The sequence below is a fragment of the Glycine max genome, chromosome 18 (assembly GCF_000004515.6).
Source record: "Glycine max cultivar Williams 82 chromosome 18, Glycine_max_v4.0, whole genome shotgun sequence".
Classification (NCBI taxonomy): domain Eukaryota; kingdom Viridiplantae; phylum Streptophyta; class Magnoliopsida; order Fabales; family Fabaceae; genus Glycine; species Glycine max.
Genome location: NC_038254.2, coordinates 48,736,456 through 48,751,342, shown reverse-complemented (window position 1 = coordinate 48,751,342; position 14,887 = coordinate 48,736,456). Strand labels below are relative to the sequence as shown.

At 31.1% G+C, this 14,887-nt stretch overlaps 2 protein-coding genes across 2 annotated transcripts; both read right to left on the bottom strand.

Moving 5' to 3' along the window:
• Positions 1-106: 106 nt before the first annotated feature.
• LOC100779167 (chlorophyll synthase, chloroplastic) lies at positions 107-7,314 on the bottom strand. The gene is made up of 15 exons (XM_003552213.4): positions 7,114-7,314; positions 6,850-6,894; positions 6,638-6,726; positions 4,412-4,499; positions 4,111-4,196; positions 3,535-3,621; positions 3,387-3,452; positions 3,207-3,290; positions 3,050-3,111; positions 1,761-1,836; positions 1,601-1,663; positions 1,390-1,471; positions 883-959; positions 714-761; positions 107-564 (listed from the first exon to the last, which is right to left on the bottom strand). The coding sequence occupies exons 1-15, from the start codon at positions 7,229-7,231 to the stop codon at positions 502-504; spliced, it is 1,134 nt and encodes a 377-aa protein (XP_003552261.1). The 5' UTR covers positions 7,232-7,314; the 3' UTR covers positions 107-501.
• Positions 7,315-10,254: 2,940 nt separating this feature from the next.
• LOC100778630 (protein SCO1 homolog 1, mitochondrial) lies at positions 10,255-13,823 on the bottom strand. Its single transcript, XM_041011703.1, has 7 exons — positions 13,605-13,823; positions 13,238-13,450; positions 13,018-13,108; positions 12,011-12,223; positions 11,576-11,665; positions 11,285-11,417; positions 10,255-10,680 (listed from the first exon to the last, which is right to left on the bottom strand). Exons 1-7 carry the CDS (start codon positions 13,746-13,748, stop codon positions 10,572-10,574), a joined length of 993 nt encoding a protein of 330 aa, XP_040867637.1. The 5' UTR covers positions 13,749-13,823; the 3' UTR covers positions 10,255-10,571.
• Positions 13,824-14,887: the final 1,064 nt, after the last annotated feature.

The following is a 14,887-nucleotide window of genomic DNA, read 5'->3' as shown; positions in this document are numbered from 1 at the left end:
TTGTTTTGTGGTGTTTATGAATTGTATGAATATGAATATATGATGAATGAATTCTGCGATGAACGGTGAATGGTGGAACGGATGAAACGGGAGGGAATAATGACAATAGCTTTAAATTATTTTTTTATAATCTCAAATCATAGATTGATAAATAAGGGTCCGTGGTTCAAGGGAAATGTATGCTCTACTCTTTGTACAATTCATTGTCCTTTAAAACCTTCTTAAAAAGAAACCTCTTTCTCACCCTAAAATAATCAAAACTTGAATAAGTGGATAAGAGTAGAGAACAAGAAAAACAAGGGGAAAAAAACCAAACTAGAAAGCGCAATACTGGACAAGCCTTGGTCATACTCCTTGTATGTAGGGTGGCCAACAAAAGCTATGTCACAAATCTTGAATGCTGGTACCTAACAGAAGCCACTCTTATCCTTCTAACCAGTGACACCCTTCGTCTTTATTCTATGAATTTAATGCCCCTTTGGCAACTTTTGCACATGAAGATTAGTGGCTAGTTGCTAGAGCAGTAACCAACAGACCAAGCACCAAAAATGGCTGTGCACTAGCCTGCAAAACAAGAGAATGTTCAATTAGTTTAGAATAATTTACTCTATAAACATGCCATTGTCATCTCCTATTCCTATGAATATGACATTGCTCATTTTGCCACTTCTCCATCTTGTTATGCTTAGAAGCTAAATTTAAGTAGTTAATACCTGATATTTAACATCATATTTCACAGGGTCCTGGAGGAAATACTTGAACTGCAAGGCACAAGATGATAAATACCAGTGAGAAGCTAACAAATTTAGAAAGAACGGTTTAGCATGTAGCAGTCAGTGATTGTAAACAATATTTTAACATGTGTGCAATTGTGTACTTTACCTGAAAAAAGACCTGTGGAATTATTAGGCCAAGTAAAGCTAACGCATAAAACGGTTTATCAGCCCCAAGTAGATATCCTGCAACCATAAGTAAGAATTTTAATCTATTTTGCATTTTTGTTACAAAGTAATGGTTTATAATGAAAAATACTGAATTATGAATCATATGAAAAGAAAAGCACAAAATCCTCGTAACCTCTCCTAAAAACCTCGTTTCCGTATTAATTCTGTGTTGATTATAAATATTATGATAACCAGTGCTAGAGTTTTTCTGAGTCCTAAGTTAGATAGAACTTTACAAACTGACTCTGACAAAATAAAAAATGGCCATCTTGGTTATAACCAAGTACAAATATGGTTTAGACAAAAGATAAAAGTAAAAGTCAAAATCACAAGTAATAAACAAGGACAAGGATAATGATTAAGTGAATATGGTGACAAGTTTCTAACTGTTTTGTTTGTATATAGAGCAATTATTTGTATATATATTTAAGGGAACAAAATTTACCCGCTACAGATAATTGTGTAATGTCAATAGCGCCAACACAGATCCACTTTGCAGTTTCAGCACCAAAAGCAACTGGAAGAGACTACTCAAAGAAGGTAGCCAATAGAAAAGTCAGTAGAAGCTACTTCAATGACTGTACATGATTAGAATTTCTAAAACATGAATAAGCTCAGAGTACTGTTATTGAAAGGCAAAGGACAATAGAGTATACCTGAAGCCCTAGAGCCCTATCCCCTTCAACACTTTTGAAGTCATTGACAATAGCAATTCCCAACTGCAATGTGATTTAACAACAACATTAATAACCATTTTTATTTGACATATTATCATATTCATATCCAACAAAATGTCATGAAGAATATATTACATACTCCAGCTATGCTGTATAGGAGTGTGAGAACAATTATATCTGGTGTAAGAGTTCCAAACAAAGCCTGACCAGCCCACCTGTCAGTAAGAAACCAATCAAGATCTTATGAGATACAGTGCAAGTCCAGAAAATAGAACTTAATACTTATTAGTAAATAATTCTATGTTGATGAAATGTAGGATTGACCCAATTATGTTTTTATAGCAATAATTGTCACATTCGAAAAGTAAAATGCTATCCAAAAGCAATAATATTTAATATATTATTAAAAGAGCTCCATGTCGCCCATCCTACCAAGAGGAGAAGGCTTAATTGTTGTTGGAGTGCTACTAACATGCTACTATAGACTACAATTTATGGAAAATCACAAAATTATGAGTGAGACTCATTAAATAAGTAGGAGCTACAAAATTGTGTTATCCAATAAATTTAGTCAATAACAAAGTGTGTTAAAGACTACTCCCTCTAGTCTTTATTATAAGAAAAAAAAATACATATTTAAGAAAACAGTTAATTTCATTAAATTGTTATCCCAAAACAAAAATAAGTATTTTTTTTTTCTAAATTACCTTTCGTTGAAATTTGATATTAAACATAGAAAAAGTCTTTAGTCCTATTAGATGAAGGACGTTTTGAAGATACTATCAATAAATAAGACAAAGTTAGTTACCCTTTGCTTATGTTTGAGATAAAAAAAAAAAAAAAAACAATTGATTTTTGTTGCTTATAACAGAGACCGGATGGAATATATTGTTAGCATTTCTCTTGTTGTATAAAAAGGGTGGCGTAGTGCACCAGGCTCCCACTTGGTGGTGTCTGGGAAAAGTAGATGTAGTGATGTACGCCACAATGGACCATCATAGATTTCCTAGTATGAGAGAGAGAGAAAGGAATGAAGGAGTAATTATTCATTAACCCCAGTCATTGAGACTTACAAAGGAATATATATAGACAATTCTGTTAGAGAGTCCAACAGTAACTGTCTAACTAACTTATACCAGAAGCTAAATGAGTCTGCAGTTGAATAACTGCAGCTCCTTATAATACTCTAATAGACCACCCTCTTAAATTTTTTTATTATATTAGAAAAATTATTTTGTAAAATAAATATTGACCATGCGTCTTGTATTAGTTGTATATAAAAACTAAGAACCATTCTTGTTCAGCAACTCATTTATCTCAGTTTACAGATAACCAAATTATTAACTAAAAAAAACGTGCATAACCAGGATAACAGTTTCATATTTCAACTATTGCAAATAGAGTTAATCAAAGTAGAAGATACCACACCATGGCAAGCTAATGTAACTTGCTCCAAGGGCAAAGTTTCCAATCCATCCATTTTGTTTTAACTAGACAGAAATGTAGAACTTAGTCAAATGATCATCATAGGCAAGACAAACAGAAAATATAAAGAAAAAAATCAGGAGATTTTAAGAAAAACTACCTTTAAAGGAGGTGCAGAATATATATAAGACAGTAGGGCTCCGCCCACCGCAAGGTAAAATACTATAGGGAAATCATGCCCTGCCTGTAAAGGAGAATACTTCCACCAATCAAGCTTCTGATAATTGACATTCAGAACTCAAAAGTGATGGATCATGAGATTAATGTGTATTGTACCCACCCATATGTCCAATATACCAGCCAGAGAAAGACCACCAAGCAGCAACACCCATATTTGAGTGATTACCTTCAAGATTTTTAGCAAAAGGTAAAACAATAATAAAACATGGCAACTGGAAAAGACATCTCAGTTTCAGGTTTACAATTACCTCATTCTCAGATATTGCCCCAGAAGGAATTGGTCTATAAGGTTCATTTATTGCATCAATTTCTCGGTCGTACCAATCATTCATAGTCTAAAAAATTAACCCAATAATTCAAAGTTATACTTGTGTCAGTGAGATACTCCCATCCAATATAGCAGCTGGCAAAACTTTATATAAATTAAAAAAAAGGCTAAAATATGTTTGTAATCCCTAATAAATACCCGAATTTTGTGTTTGCTTCCTAATTAAAAATTTCTTCATTTTTGCTCCATGATAAAACAAAAATTTTGTTTTTGGTTCTTGACACTTTTTTTTAATCTCTGATAAATTAGTGAATTTTGTGTTTGCTCCCTGGTAAAAAAAATTCATTTGTTATTAGTCCTTCGGAAAAAAGATTAATAACAAATGCAAAAATTTATCAAGAAGTAAATACAAAATTCGTTAATTAATCACTAAAAGGATGTTAAGAACCAAAAACAAATTTGTTATTCTATTAGGGACTCAATGCAAAGAAAAAATTTATCAGGGATCAAACAGGAAGGATCGAAAACATATTTTACCCATAAAGAAAAACATTACCTGGGTATATCCTGTCAAGAATGGGCCAGACATCATCATGCACACAATTGATTTAGCAACATCTTCAAAATTCCAATGAAAATTTCCTGCCCAGAGATCATAGTAGATTGAGAACATTGAGAAGTTGTCTCGAATCAAATATATGAATCTATTGATTCTATTCTATACCATGAAGGAAGGAGCATTAAATATAGAACTTTGAACATGTGTAAACAATTATCACAGGAACATGCAGGACCAATTTTTTTTGTGACCATGCATGTCACATTTTAATGTTATGCTAATTGATAGAATTTAGTACCAGAAGCAGCAGCTCCACAAACTACACCCCAAACTAATGGAGGCCAAGTGACTGGCTTTGTAAGTTGAAGACGAATCTTCCACTTATTCTGCACCATATATTACCCAATCAATTATGAAATACAAATACTTTTCAAAAACAGTTATCTGATAAATGCATTATTTTACAGTTATCTGGTAACTGCATAATTTTACTAAGCAATAAACTTGCAGATGTAATTGTTAGTAATTTAGAACTAAAGTCAAGCTTACTATGTCTCAAAATATTAAAATGAATTTTCAATAATGTGTATGGATATTAGAATAGATTAATGGGCATTGGTGGATTGTAAAAGACACATATTCAGATTAATATACAGTGCACCAGTGAGGTAGGCAGATTTGGAAGAGTTTGAAAAATAACAAATACGAAGACAATTTCCTAGATGATGGTCCAATCATAAGTTCAGTATTTCAGATTCATATTAGTTTGTATACCAATTAATGATGCATACCCACCATTTTAGTTGCACAAGATAACACTCATTTTTCAATCCTTCAATTAGTTCGATCTTATCTTACCTATTTTAGGGGTTAAATGGAATACCCATTTGGAAAGCCAGTTTTGTCTCTGACAACAGAAATTCGCAAACCTTCATCTCAAAGGACGGAAGTGCCTATTTAATATAAAGTAGGTTATCAATAGTAAAATATGCCATTATCAAAACCATTATCTTCACCTACTTTAAGCCTTTGCAGATTGAGATTACCCAAAAAGTTTATGGAAGCTACCAAGGTTATTCTAAGGCTATGTTTGGATTGATGGTAGAGAATGGAATGGAATGGACTGAAATATATTGTTTTGGATAATTCATAATAGAATGGAACAAATCTTCCATTATATTGTTTGGAAAAAGTGTGGAGCAGAATAAATTGTTGTTTTATGTTTCTATATCTAAGAAATATAAAATCCTTAGCAGTTCAAGCCTATGAGATTGGACTTTGCAGAAATTGTTATCCGAGCGATAATGTCATCAGAACTTTTGTCATGCACCCTTTCATCATTTGAAGTTTGAACCCTCACATTCTCTTTGCCACAATCAAAGCCTAACCACAATTTTTTTTATGTCACTCATCATAAACTTCTTCCGCGTGATAGCCTTAAACAAAAAATCCAATAGAACCAATCTGCCATTAATAGAGCCAGGTCATCATTAGAGTCATGATCAAAATTGTAACTTCCACTCCCGAGACGATCAAACCCCATCATATCGCCACCTAACTCTGCATTTCTGCCCTTTCTGAGCCACAAAAGCCATAACTAAACCACACCTTTGTTCTGTTATATTGTGTTTAGGTAGAAGGGGTAAAATGACAAATTACTAATAAAATAGAGAAAGAGAGGAGCGTTCCATCGAGTGCACTCCGATTTGAAGGGTAAGAAAAAAGTCTCAAATTGATGGAATGACCTTCATCACTTTCCATTCTGTTCCATTCTTTATTTTATAATCCAAACAATGAACTTTAGATCCATTCCACTCCTTCCCATCAATCCAAGCATACCCTAAGGTAAGCTAAAAGGAAAATGGCAAATACAACTTAGCATCAAATTTCAACTAAGAAAACTGGGTTAGTTCACCATGTGATCCAATTCATGCCACTTTGTCCTTGCCCTACACTCTGCTAATAGTATGTACTATTTGCAATTAGGTTTTGACATGTTCAAACAGATATATGCTTTCATCTAATGATTCAAACCAGCACCAAATCCAGTGGTTCTTAGTTGACTCATGATGCAAAATTCCTGCTCAAGGAATCAAGTGGCAAGGTTTAAGAAAACAATCTGCAATAGGTTTTTGGGGTCTACGCGACCACAATTGCAGTTGTATCAGCCGCATTTGTCTGCATTTTTCTGCAATATCAAATATAGTAACAAGTAACAACATCTTAACAGCAACTACAAGTTAAAACCATGTCAGGTGGTAATAAAATTGTTGCAATTCTCTGTATTCAGAAATTAGAATGGTTCTATGGCACTTTCATTCAGTGGTGTATATATAAGGCTCTAGGCCAGTCATGAACTGCTATAAAGTATAAACACACATACACAAGCAAAATTCCTGCTTAAGGAATCAAGTGGTTGCAATTCTCTTCAATTAGACTGGTTCTATGACTATTTACCCAATCAACAAATATACATCAGATAATGGAAAGAAATTGCAATTGCAATAAGGTTGATTAGACTCACTGTTTCTTGGGAAGCTCCTTTAATACCAAGGAGCTGGTTGAAGCTTGAACCATCTTTTGATGGTGCTGTACCCGGCGCCTGAGATTGAACTGCTCAAATCAAACACCCCACCAATTGGGGAAAAAAAAGAACAAACTTTCTGTGAGAAACACAAAAATAATGGGGAATGAACAGCACCACCAAACCAAAAAAGTGATAAAATGACAAAACACCTTCATTAGTATCAGTTTCTGTTGCTCTAATTGATAATCTCCTCCCTGCAATGTCCACACAAACACCAATTTCAAAACCATTCAAATAAGTCACATCAAAAAGCATAAAATCTGCAACTTTGACCATCTTGGTCGCTAAGAAACTATTAGGAGCATGATTAGTCAGCACAATGAAGATGAACAAAAGAAGGCCCAAAAGGGTACTCAGAACACGCAAGAGTTCACTGAAAGAGCAACCAGAAAGAGGTGTTTTGAGTCACCTACTGGAAAATGAGACAGAAAATGGTGGCAAAACAGGTCGAGATTGAAGCGAAGTGGTTCTCGTGTGTGAGCTTGGTGATATTCTTGATGGAACAGAAACCATGTTGAGTAGAGAAGCCATTGAAGATTCAGCAGAGCTTGAAGATGCTTACTTGGGATACACAGAAAAAGACGCGGATTATCGATCCTTTCAGTGGTAGTGATAAACAAAGACGATTGTCACTTACTGCTGACTCGAACCGGGTTCTACTTGACCCGATTGTCGCTCCAAATTAAGTTTATTTTTATTATTATTATTCTTTACCAATTTGAATCCAAATCTAAAATCTTATATAAACTACTGTCTTTAACTTTCTTAATTATTTTTTTAGGGCATTTAACTTTCTTAATTAAGTCTATTTTACTGTATTTACGAATTAATTTCATGTATCCAAGTATATATTTAATGCAAATGATAACTAGTACTTTTGATTAGTAATGCTAACTAGTACTTTAAAGTTTAAAGGCAACGATTAAATGTAAAAAAAAAATATCACAAAAATGTTTCATTAATGCATCTAAAATGTGATTTCCAAATTTCACTACATTTTAAATGAATTTCAATATAGGATAAAAAAAACTATTTTAAATTTCTTAACCAATACCCTAATAACAATACCCTATATTTAATTATGAATAAACCAACTTTTACATTAACCAACTTGAAATCATAATTCGTGATTGGACCAAAATATAATGATATTTTACACATGTATACATTGTATATTCTTTTAATTACCAGAAGATTCTAAATTTTTTTAATTGATTTTTTGTAATTTTCTTAAACCAGTTTTGATAAAAATATTTTTTCTTTGTAAACGGACTTTAGTATATTTTTAATTTTATTTTTATTTAATATTTTTAAATATTACACTTTTTCTTGTATTTTAAAATGATTATCTACAAAATGAATCGACTAAAATCTTATATAATAATTATGTTAATTTTTTTAACAAATTAAAAAACATATTAAAAAACTATTTGATATTTTTGCTTTAATAATAAAATTGATTATAGGATTTATACAATTAAGTTTAGACATTAAATTATTTTAAATTGATCAAATAGCTAAATGATTTAATAAATAAATCACTAGTACTGAGCTAGTGAGGAAGAGTCTAAGTAATATACATAAGGTCAGAGATTTTAATATAAATGTCTTAAAAAAATATTTTAATATAAATGAGACTATTGCACACAAAAATAATTATTTACAGCTTTTATCATAGTATAAATTAAACACTAAATTTATCTAATTAGGATTAGAAATTAAATTACTTTTAATTGATAAAACAGTAAAATTGTTACATTATTTATTTTTCTTGAATTTATACTATAAAATTAACTATTAAACTTATATAACTAAGTTTAGAAATAATTTTTTTAATTGATAAAAAAATAGTCACCTTTTGTCAAAAATATATTAAACAAATTAATTATGATTATTATTAAAAGCAGAAGACAAATTAATATCTTTAACTCATGATAATTGATTCATAGAAGTTGATCTTAACAGTAATAACATATTATCCACTTCTATTTGCAGTTTTTAAAAGAGACGTGGTTTATATATATATATATAAACAGACGGTTTTTATTAGAAAAAGCAAGTTAAGAATAAGTACTCAAAGAAAAAAAAACATTAAGTTGCAGAAAATACTTATTCCCTAAGCTGGTTTTTGAGAAATTTGTGATATTTAAAAAATTATATGAGAAACATCAATTACGCTTAATAAAAAATTAGGCAAAATTGATTTTTAAAAAAAGTAATCAAGTATTTATATTTTTCGTAGAGCTTTCTATCTCTTGTTGTCATAGGTTTGGTGCATGCTTCCCGTGTTTTTTTTTTCTATTTCACTTTTTTTTAATATATTGTAGGGTTTGTTGTTTTCGGCCGTTAGTTGTCGAGGTGTCAACCTAGTTGGCTTCAACCATCATGCCTCAATATGCAATATGATGGGGAAAAAAGAGTTACTCCCTCCATACAAAAATTAATTTTACACTTATTAAGAAAATACATATATATATATATATATATATATATATATATATATATATATATATATATATATTTTAATAAATATTCATTTTTTACATTTACTTTCTAATAAATTTGTTTTACGTTTAGTTTCTAATGAAATAATAATTTTATTTTTGTTCTTTGATACTTATTTTTAATCACCGATAAATTAGTGAATTTTATATTTATTTTTTAATATTTTTTTTATTTGTTATTAGTCGGAACTAAAATAAAATACGCTAATTTATTAAAGAACAAATATAAAATTCGTTAATTTATCAAAGATTAAACAAAATATCAAGGATCAAAAATAAAAAATATTATTTTATTAGAAACTCAACATAAAATAAAAATTTATTAGAGAATAAACACAAAAATTATGTATTTATTCATGATCAAAAACATATTTAAGTCTTAAAAAATTAATTAACTTCTTTAAATTGTATCATTTCCAATTTAAAAAATATTTTTTTTTTAAATTATCCTTTATTAGAACTTGATATTAAGCACAAATCTCATACTAAATGAAGAATATTTTGAATATAGTCTTATTAAATAAGACAAAATAGTTGAATTTTACTTATATTTTAGAACAAAAAAATTAAACTTTTTTTGCTTATAAAAGAAAACAAAAGGAGTACTTCAAAATTCTTTAGTAGAATCTACTTATTTAGTAGTGATTTTTTAGTAACTTTTTTAGTTAGGTTAAATTAGTTTTTTGGTATTGTAATTTAATTTTTAGATTCGATTTAAATTGTTATAAAGTGTGATTTTTTAACACCGTTGACTCAATTTAGACAATAGGATTAAATTAAATTAATTTTAAAAACTAGAGGACTAAATTGAAAAGAAAAAAAAGATTATACGAAAAAAAAAACTAATTGACCTTTTTAGTTATTCAAACTTCAGTCAATTTAAGTTTTCATAAATTTGTCACCAATCCACATTTAAACCAGCGTGCAGAAATTCATGCAAATGATCAATGGAGAGAAGGGTATTGCTACCAACGAAAGAAAGGAAACCAATCAAATTCATTTTAAATTGTAGGCTCTTCCCTGTTGAAGATCGTAATTTAATATCTCATCAATATAAACCATGGTATTTCTTATTATAGATGCCATATCTGATATAAGGCATATGTTGAACATGACAATTGTAATGTCGTTGCATCTCAAATACACAAATAAATGTCACCAAAAAAATTTCAAGTACAAAACTAAACATTGAAACAATGACAATAAGTTGCTTTTTGAAACTGTCCAATCTCCAGAAACACCGAAAGAACAGCTAGCCTTCAGAAGTATAATCAGACATACTGTTGTAGTTTACTACCACAAAGCCAAAATTCATTGACAATTTCGTTTCCACTAAAGAAATGAGGGTACCAATAGCATTGTTCAGGTTACTTCTTATACTGCTTTACCTCTTTAATAACTCCATCGGCAAGCGAATCAACATCATTGTTCTTGCCAAAAAACTTTACAAATTTCATTTCAGGACTCATCAAGTATCTGGAAATATTATCAAGTTAGTATTCATCATTCAACAAGAAACATCCTTTATAAGAGCAATATAATCCTGCAGATGCAACTACATATCTGCAAATGAATACGCATAACTGGAAAGGGTAACCAGGACAATGAAACTATCTGGCTACGCAAGCTAATTGCTAAACAAATAGCCAAAATATCCAATATCTTGGATGATGACACTAATAACCGAAACACAAATGGAAATTGATTAGAAATGTTCAATTTTTCTATTAATTCAATATGGTCAAAAGTTATTGATATATCTCTAGGACCATAGACTTCTAAGTTCTAAATAAGATGGATGTACATGAGTGCATGGCGTGCATGTGAATAATAGTTAACAGTCAATCATGATGGGTATATTTCAAAGAAAGGTCATTCACAACTTTATGGACATTACCTCCACTATTTCTACGCTCATCCTTGTCATTGAAATATTTCAAGGATTAGATCATCCATAAATTTCATTTCCAATTATCAAGACAAGATTCCAAATTCATAGACAGACTACTAGCATACAGCACCAAGAGCAATTGGTAAAACAGAATGCCGTATATATTGAAGCACAAACAGTATCACATACATAACTATGGAGTGATCAACAAGATAATCTGAGTCTTCCTCTGCTGTCTTCATGTAATAAACACGATATGCACGAGCAACATTCTTGATCTCATCTGGGCTACCAGTTAATCCAATTAACTTTGGATGAAATTCTGAAAAGTATAAATTAACACAATGACCTTAGAATTCAGTAACTGATATAATAAATCAAGCTATGTATCCCACCTCCCCCTCCACATCCAGGAAAAAACAAATACGAAACAAAAACAATAGACCATAAAAGTAATTTAAGAAGTATAACGCCAAGCACCTTTGACATATTCACCCACTTGTTCAACAGTATCCCTCTCAGGATCAACAGAGATAAAAACCGGTACAGTTTCAATTCCAGCTTTCTCCTCTGCAGGGAACCAAAAGAGCATGGATATGATTACCATTAGTACATTATCACAAGAACAAAAGTTGAAGATTGAAAAATTGCAATGTTCTTTCTTAACAGCCATTGGTTAAATCAATTTGCCAAAAACAAAAAGCACTTGCAATTTCATTTTAATCGCTATCCCATTAAATCTCAACAGCTCAACCACACTCCAGACATGTACCTCTCATGAATTTCATTATTTCAGACATCACTTGGTATTTTGATTGCTCTTTGACCACTATAATGAGAATAAGAGCATATTTTGCTCTGTATAGTATGAAACTTAGCTTGACATACACCAATAAATCACCTACAAAAACTTACTTATTTTATCAACAGCAGCTGCTAACTTCTGTAGTTCCTCTGGACAGATATCTGGGCAGTGAGTAAAGCCAAAATATAACAAAGTCCACTTTCCCAAGAAATCCTTTTCAGTTACATGTTTTCCGTGATGGTTGACAAGGTGAAATGGACCCCCAATTGCAGCTGTTCCTACAGAAGGTCCCTGCTTAACAGCCTCTGTATTAGAACGTATCCCTGCAGCAATAAAAGTTGAATTAATAGATGGAAGAAGAAAACATCACGTTACCTCAGAATCAAATTGAATGAAACAAGAAACGGGACTATTTGATATGATTTGATAAAACACAAATAATGTGGCACTGTATATCCTGTACACAAACTTGACCCTGCTAAGGTTCTAACAAATACACAATGAAACATGCCACAGTTTTTTTAACAACCACACAAAAAGATACATATCTACTTTTACATTATAAATTTATAAATTAAAATACACAACTTGCAGAATGAAATTCTATCCCTCTCTACTCTCTCAATTAAACATTCTCACTTTTATTCTCTTCTCTCCTTTAGATGTACATTTCACATACTACTCCAGCAACTAACCCAAAAATTTATCTCAACCATCTCAAACTTTATACTTGATTTTCTTAACTGTCTATGTCTTTTGATCTACTCTATTATACGTGGTATCTTATTTCTAAATTGAATTTCAATAACTTTTTATAAAACAATGTCTCAATAGTAAAAGATAATCTTATATCACAATTTAAATTGTTTATTGTAAATCCAAAATATAATTTATATATTCATAGATGTTTATTTATTATGAATTTTAATTGTAATACAATTAATATACTAACAAATATTTATTTATTATGAAATTAACTACATAAAAATAAACATTCATCCTGCAAAATGCACAAACTAAACTACCAGCAACAATATAAGCAAACAATAAACATGCCATTAACAAAGACACCACCACATTCCTAACCACAAAAACTAAACTCACCATAGTAATCTACCTTCAATATGTCGTTTCTTTTCCCTGTCATAGTAGAACACCAATCCAGCTCCAGTGAGCACCAGCAAGAGAAAGCTCAACCAAGAAACAGGCTGCAAACGGATTATAAAATCAACTCAGAACTCCAAACCCATCACATAAAATTCACATTAACTGAAAAAAAAATGCTCAAGGAAGAAAAATCACATTGCTAACAATAATAACTTTAGATATATACACACCCCTCCACGAACGGATTTCCCAGCATCACTTTTCTGACCCTCATCTCCTCCACTCCCAGACTCTTTCCCTTGGCCAGAACCATCTTTTGCAGAGTGATCTGAATCTGATGCTGGTTTTTCTCCACTAACATTAGCAGCAGGAGGAGAAGAAGAAGAAGATAGAAACCTTTGACACAACCTCAACGACCCATTTCCATAACTTTGATTCCGAACCTAGAAATTCAACAGAAAGTGAATCACAATGAGAATTGGAGCTGACCCAATTGAGATGGGAGAAGAAGAACGAGAGATAGAATCAAAGCAATGAACTTTATGTTTAAAAATTGATTTTTTTTTAGGGGTGAATGACAATGAAAGGAAAATAAACCTTGTAAGGGTGATGGAGTGGTTGAAGATGAGAAGAGAAGGGTGGTGAAAGCGTGGAGGGTCTGCCTTGGCGAAGAAGGTGTGAGAAGAGAAGGCGCGTGGAATAGCGAAATTGGTTGGCTTTGGTGGATACGATGGATGCCATTAGAGGAATTCTGTGAAAACCTTAACCTTAAACCTTCACAGACAAAGGACAAGGATTTAGTAGTTGGAAAATGCTTCCTCAAGTTGCATTTAACAATGCTTTTTTAAAAAATCAAAATTTTCATCACACTCTTTTTAATACATTTTTTTATTAATCAAAATTTACTAAAAAATATAAACGGTGGTTTATAATACATTTTTATAAAACTAAAATGTTTTAAAAAAATTAAAAGAAAGCTGCTACCTCAGCAACTAACGGTGGTTTTAAATGAAACCGAAAAAGAAATAAATATTAGTAACTAAGATGGATCAATTTTTTAAAAATAAAATGAAGGTGAAATGTTAAAAAATTCAAGGATTAAAATATAATTAACCTGAAACCATTACTAGAGTTTAGAGTAGAATCCATTAAATAAGTTCTTCCAAAAATATTTTCATAAGAATAAAATAAGAAAATAAATTAAATTAAATTTTTATCGCAAAATAAAATTAATTTATGTATCCCGAATTTTAAAACATTAAATTACAGAGTTTTATAAAAATTAAATAATAAGTTAATTTTAATTTACAACATAAATTTAATTTGTTATACTTTTTATATAAGTGCTTATGGAAAAAGAATATCCAAAGAAGGCTCATCAATGAAGAATCAAAATTTAAGTTCTTATTATAAACTCTACATTTTCAATTTTAAAAATTTGTAAAATTTGGAAAATACATTAGGAACTAGGAAGTATAGCCTGGCACCTTTTATTAATTTAGGGTTAAGAGTTATAATGTCTTTTCTCAAAATCACACTCTTATCTATGGTCAACATCATTGGACACCACCACCTCAAGGTACTCTATAATGTTAGGCAAAAATAACAAATGGGGGCAATTTTACAAATTATTTATTAAAAAGAGACTCTTTTGCAATTATTTCCGGGGGTCTATTTTTTTTATTAAAAAGCGCCCCCAGACAGGCACCTCCACTGTACACGTGACACGTGCACTGCATGTAGTGCCCCAGCTGCTTGCGCTACTGCGAACTCAGGACAGCTACGATTTCCGGCGCTTTCTATAAATAGAGGTCAAGATGTGGCGAGTGGCCGTGTGATGCTGATCAATGTCACAATAGGTGTAATCGCGATATGCTTCT